This window comes from Electrona antarctica (assembly GCF_951216825.1).
Source record: "Electrona antarctica genome assembly, chromosome: 14".
Lineage (NCBI taxonomy): Eukaryota > Metazoa > Chordata > Actinopteri > Myctophiformes > Myctophidae > Electrona > Electrona antarctica.
The window spans coordinates 23,603,992-23,610,368 of record NC_136795.1 but is presented as its reverse complement, the minus strand read 5'-3'; the positions used below and the strand labels follow the sequence as shown (position 1 = coordinate 23,610,368).

The 6,377-nt window shown below is 46.8% G+C and overlaps 1 protein-coding gene across 1 annotated transcript; it reads right to left on the bottom strand.

Moving 5' to 3' along the window:
* Nucleotides 1-1,701: 1,701 nt before the first annotated feature.
* Nucleotides 1,702-3,933, bottom strand: LOC306936938 (vesicle-fusing ATPase-like; the record flags this gene model as incomplete). Its single annotated transcript, XM_079520599.1, has 1 exon — nucleotides 1,702-3,933. The coding sequence occupies one exon, from the start codon at nucleotides 3,931-3,933 to the stop codon at nucleotides 1,702-1,704; it is 2,232 nt and encodes a 743-aa protein (XP_079376725.1).
* Between the last annotated feature and the right edge of the window lie 2,444 nt (nucleotides 3,934-6,377).

Genomic DNA, 6,377 nt, shown 5'->3' with positions numbered 1-6,377 from the left:
CTAGAACATATCTATATAATGACACTATACATATAAACTATAACTAGAACATATCTATATAATGACACTATACATATAAACTACACATATGTGCTATACTATGCTGTACATATATACTATGAAGTGCTATGACTACATACAATGCACTTATTGTGCTGTCTACATGACATGCTATAAGTCTGTTTCAAATGCTATATAAGTCTAAGAAGTGCTGTCTAAGGGGGTAGGGTAAGATTGATTGAGATCAACATGATGCCGACTAAGGTGGTGTACAGACGAGGACGTATTTTGAGTTACCTGGGCAAGTATTTAGCCGATCTGCCCTTTTTGCCACACGGAGACGGCGTTTTGGGGGACTTAAACGGCTAATTTTGAAACCACCTTCCAGAGTGGGAAAGTTTGGAGACGCAACTTTCTCGTCTCCGTGTGTATAGCAAATGCCGCCTAATTTGCTGAAACGGTGATGTCATAGTCCCCTCGCCCCCTCCAAACTAACTAGTGTTAATGGTTTATTTCACCATAACCACTTACATATATAAGTATCACAGCTATTTTATAGTTGCACATAATGTCTATAAATCTCTTCTCCAAAAATAGCCGATCTGCAGCCCGCATGCATGAGCTTGTAGAGGAGCTATTTTTGGAGAACAGATATAAATTATGGTGATTACCAATCTGGAAAGACAAGAAAAAAAACGGATGATCTTCTACATTATTATTATATAGGCTAACAAGTTAGGCAGCACAGCCACCGTCTGTCCATTCCTCTCAGGCAGGTCTGACTGCAGTGATGTGCAATGATTAGCGCTGTATGTGCTGCGCAGAAGGTGGAATCAATCTAAACGAGCAATTATCTGTGCTTGCTGCTCGTTTGCAGAAGAATTAATCCAAGGTTTGTCATATTATGGTTTAAAGTAGGCATAGACTTTAGCTGGTCAGTCAGTGTGTGCACTGTGCAGAGAGAAGCAGCACTTCTCTGCAGCCTCTGCTGATTAAATTGATATGACCTAGATATGTCATATGCGCATCTGACTGGCAAGATAATTAGTTATTGGCAACACCTGAGACCGTCAGCTTAAAGTCACAGTGAAATGGATTTTTCGGTCATTTTAGTTTGACCGCAGGGCGCAGTCTGAAATGGTCTCAGAGCCAATCAGAAGGTTCCATCTCTTCAGGCTATTGTAATGGTGGAATCTTGCTCACTGCAGCTGTGCGGCTAGTGTTTGTAGCCTTCCTGCTCACGCTGCCTAAGGGAGAGAGAGACGGTCAGTGTGAAGCATGTTGTCAGATGCATATTTTAGTGTCTTAAGATTGATTGATTTGATTCAAAATGAGTAGCACATACTGTCTGGGCAGGTGTATTTGGAGGAACGTGAGCTATGGGAATCAAACAGGTGAATGAAATCAATATTAATTTATATTCACAAGAGTGTATGTCATCACACAGTACATTTGCGTTTACAGGAAGTAATTAAGATTTAGGGACTTTTGATATACACAAAAATTGATTTTATTCAAAGATTTTGGTATGAAGCCCAAGATTCGATCACGGGTCTCCCGTGTGGAAAGCCAACATCGTAACCATTAATCCAAAGGGAATTGCGTATGGTTTGCTCCACAAACCTAATAATTAATTGCATTTTTATAGCGCTTTTCCAAGTGCTCAAACTTGCGCTTTAAAAACATATTTTCACCACATCTTTAAATTAGAATCTGATCGCCTTCGCTCAACGCCCCTTCGTCTCCAAGCAGAGTGAGGAACTTGGACACCCTGTGCTCCTGGTCCATCTGCAAGGACCTCTCAATGAGCATGATCAGTTTCTTAATGCCAATCCAAACGGTCTTTCCTTTAATCTGGTGTGCGATGCGGGCCCTCTCCTTCTCTGTGAAGCTCCCCAGCAGCTCCAGGGCGTCGACCAGCTGCTCTACAGTGTTGATGTTAGGGATGTGGATGGTGGTGCTGAAGACGTCCAGCATCTTCATCTCCCGCAGAACGTCCTTCCTGCTGGTGGTACCGATGATAAGCAGCTTGTGGCCCTTGGGCGGGGCTTTCTTCAGCAGCACCAACAGAGCCTGGAGGACCAGGTTGGAGAAGCGCGGACCAATGGGGACATAGTCCAGGAGACATTCAATATCGTCCACCACCACGCAGCTCAGCTGGGACTTGTAAGCGTCGTCAAACACCTTCTTAATTTCCTGACACTTACACATCTCAGGGTATCCGATCATCTTGTCTGGTGTGCAGAATTTGATGAAGGGGAACTTAGAGTGCTCTGCTATTTTGGCTGCCAGGGCTGTCTTCCCACAGTGAGGAGGACCCTCCAGCAGTACAGAAACCAGAGGTGTGCGGTCACTGTTCTTGGTCTGTTGTACCAGCAGCTCTCCGTCATCCAGAACATCGGACACTCGGTCGGCCCAGTGAATGATCCCATTCATGATGTAGCTGGCATAGTCCTCCTGGTTGGTACCAAAGGCTGGTTTGATGTCATTGTTGAGAGATGCCATGATGTCATCGCGGCTGACCTGCAGCTTCTCTGCCCTCTCCATGTCCACTTCTACTGTAGATGTAGCTTTGATGTGGCGGTTCATGGCGGTGGACTGGGCAGCTCTGACTAGACCCTCCAGCTCAGCGCCGCTGTAGTTCTTGGTCTCGGCGGCCAGCTCATTGATGTCGACGTCCGCAGCTAGCAGGCCGTAGCCCCTCATCTTGGATGTGTGTATGTTCAGGATCTGAACTCGACCCTTCTCATCGGGAAGAGCGATCTCCATCTTGACCTCCAACCTACCGGGCCTCATCAGGGCATCGTCTATGAGGTCAGGTCTGTTGGTCATACCGATGACCAGAATGTTGTTGAGCTGCTCCACTCCATCGATCTTGGACAGCAGCTGGTTGACCACAGCGTCATGCACGCCTGTGCCGCTGGCGTCTGTGCCTCGCTTCTTGCATATGGCGTCCAACTCGTCAAAGATGATGATGTGGAGTCCACTGTTAGCTCCCAGCCTCCTCTGCTCATCTTCGGCCTCTGCAAACAATTTCCTAATGTTGGCTTCAGACTCTCCCACGTACTTGTTGAGGATCTCTGGGCCGTTGACAATCTTTGGCTCACGGGCATTGAGCATTGTTCCAATCTGTCTGGCCATCAGGGTCTTTCCACAGCCTGGAGGTCCAAACAACAAGATACCCTTCACATGTTTACAACCCATCTGCTCCACAATGTCTGGAGGGAAGACTCGGGAGGCGAAGGCTCGGCGGAAGATACCAGAGAACTCTTTGTCCAGACCACCGATTCCCATCTTCTCAAAGTTCCAGTCCGGGTTGATGATTGTTTGCCGTGCCTCCATGGTCTTTGCTTTGCCAACTAGTGTGAGGGAGGAGCTCTCTGCCCTCTCAAATATCACCTGGCTGTTCTCCACCATCAAACCGATGTCAATCTTCTGTTTCTTTCCAGAAGCTGGTTCGCCCCTCAGGATGCTGGGGTCCATGGCTTCAATGCCCTTTATCACCAGATCAAACTTCTTGTGGCAGAAACTAAATACCAACTGCTGGGTGACGGAGAAGGCCTGATTGACGAACTGCTGGACGAACATGGTGGCCATCTTGTCTGAGTCGCAGGGGGAGGTGCCAGTGCTCCCTTTCTGCACAAAGTCGATTTTAATAGTCATGGTGCCGATGCACTGCGTGGACATGTCAAAGTTGTAGTTGGCCACTTCAACATCCTGACCAACGGAGATACGTGCCCATTTCCTCTGAGACAGGCTGAAGGCAATGGTCCCAGGGACCACAGTGTTGTGGCTCCTCACTGTAAACACAAACCTGGTGTGGTCGGGATTGGCCTTCACAGTTACATGCTGTCCAGCCTGAAGTCCCCTCTCGCTCACCACAGCACAGTTGGTGAGTGCCAGCTCATCTGTCGGGCATTTAACCGCGTGCATGGTAAATACTCTCGGGGGAAGGGAACTTGTTGATGAGGATCAGGACCTGCCACAGTGGTGTCCATATAAAATACTCCTCAAAGTGACCGGTTGTCCCGATGTCGTGTCTGGTAAGAACCTCCTTAAGTCTCTGACTGTAATCCTTTTATACTTTTTAGTTATATGTGTGTCATAATGACAATGCTATCCAATCGCATATGACGATGACACACGTGTATATCCCTATATGGGGTTCCCATATTAATCTGATGTCAGCATTGGATATTTCCATTATCTCCACATATGGGCTATAAAGTATCCTCATATGTGGAGATCCAAGTGATATGACGCTGACACACTTGTACATCCCTATATGGGGTTCCCACATCAATCCGATGTCAGCATTGGATATTTCCATTATCTCCACATATGGGCCATAAATCATCCTCATATGTGGAGATCCAAGTGACGGCCTTTTATCCCCATATATGGAGATCCATTTGAGAGCCTTCGCAACCTAACCGAGATGACAGACCTGATGATTAAGAAGAGTGGATCTGAAGATCCCTGTAATCTGGAGGGTGCTGGAGTCTCTCCGGGTCTCTCTGGGTGAGAGCTGGCCGGGGAAACTGAAGGTTGAAAACGAGCATAGACAGCTAAGCAAAGAGTAGAGTAGATACTGCTTACATATGAAATCAAGTGTTTTATATAGCATCATGCCAGCACTGGATGTCTCTGCTGGCTCCATATATGGAGCTCTAGATCAACCACACCAAAATATGAAGTTTGTGATGTCAGTCTTGGATATGTTAGTTAGATTATGTCGGATATATGGAGTACCAATATTCAGTGGGTAACTAACTGGCGACCTATCAAATATCCCTGACATGAGAGTGAATGAAAGTCGTTACCACCAATCCATACAATCCATCAGCCATTCGGGCCACCCTATCGATGCCTATTCAGGGACACAGAGGACTGTTGTCAATGGCCTGTAAAGGTTCAGTTTGTGGTGATATTCGGCCGCGTGGCGATGGGAACAAGCCGTCCTAACACTTGACGGCTAGGACCACCTGAGCCCTGCTCTTGTGGCAATGGGGGTCCCAGTACTTAGGGACCATGTCGTCTTAACACCTGACGACCAGTACCACCAGACTGGTGTCAATGAGGGTCCCAGTACTTATAGGGACCATGTCGTCTTAACACCTGACGACCAGGACCACCAGACTGGTGTCAATGAGGGTCCCAGTACTTATAGGGACCATGTCGTCTTAACACCTGACGACCAGTACCACCAGACTGGTGTCAATGAGGGTCCCAGTACTTATAGGGACCATGTCGTCTTAACACCTGACGACCAGTACCACCAGACTGGTGTCAATGAGGGTCCCAGTACTTATAGGGACCATGTCGTCTTAACACCTGACGACCAGGACCACCAGACTGGTGTCAATGAGGGTCCCAGTACTTATAGGGACCATGTCGTCTTAACACCTGGCGACCAGGACCAACAGACTGGTGTCAATGGGGGTCCCAGTACTTATAGGGACCATGTCGTCTTAACACCTGACGACCAGTACCATCAGACTGGTGTCAATGAGGGTCCCAGTACTTATAGGGACCATGTCGTCTTAACACCTGACGACCAGGACCACCAGACTCCGGTGTCAATGGGGTTCCCGGTACTTTGGGACAATGCCGTCTTAACACATGGCGGCCAGTGGCAGTGACACCTGATGGGGGTCTCAGTAGGATCTACAAGCTCACAACACAAGGCGTGAGCTCGTAGATCAGCTATTTTCACAATATTTATCTGTGGAACCGAGTCAAACTAAATGTAATGCCTCAACTCATACAATTCCAAGTGCTACTGTAGCTTGCAGGGTGGGGGGTCCTCAGTTCAAATATGATTATTTTGGGGGGTTGTGGCCTGAAAAGGTTGAGAACCACTGCTGTAGGCCACATAGGCATCTGCATAACTTATAAGGTATAAGGCACACACACACACACACACACACACACACACACACACACACACACACACACACACACACACACACACACACACACACACACACAAGAAACAAATCACAACGGCTGATTAAGCAAGGCAGTCAGTCACCCATGTGATATTTAGTTGTTATTGTATGGTGTATTTGTAAACCTTGTGGTGTTTAAATGAGCTGCCAATATAACATAATGTTCACCATATAACACTATAGGCCCGAGTGGTAAGGAGATCAAGGCAGGAAATAAGAAAGTACAGTCGTTGGAAATGATTAATAATACATTTCCATTTGCACATAGCATACATATTTGCTACGCATGTGCAAAAATAGTGAATTGTTGTTTTTTCCAACTGTAGGCCTACACTGCAAAATGTCAGCCAGAGTTAGCCAGTGATAGACTAAGTTACAAAGTATAGCCTTATTGTTAAAACACTAGAAACATGTTATATGGTGCAT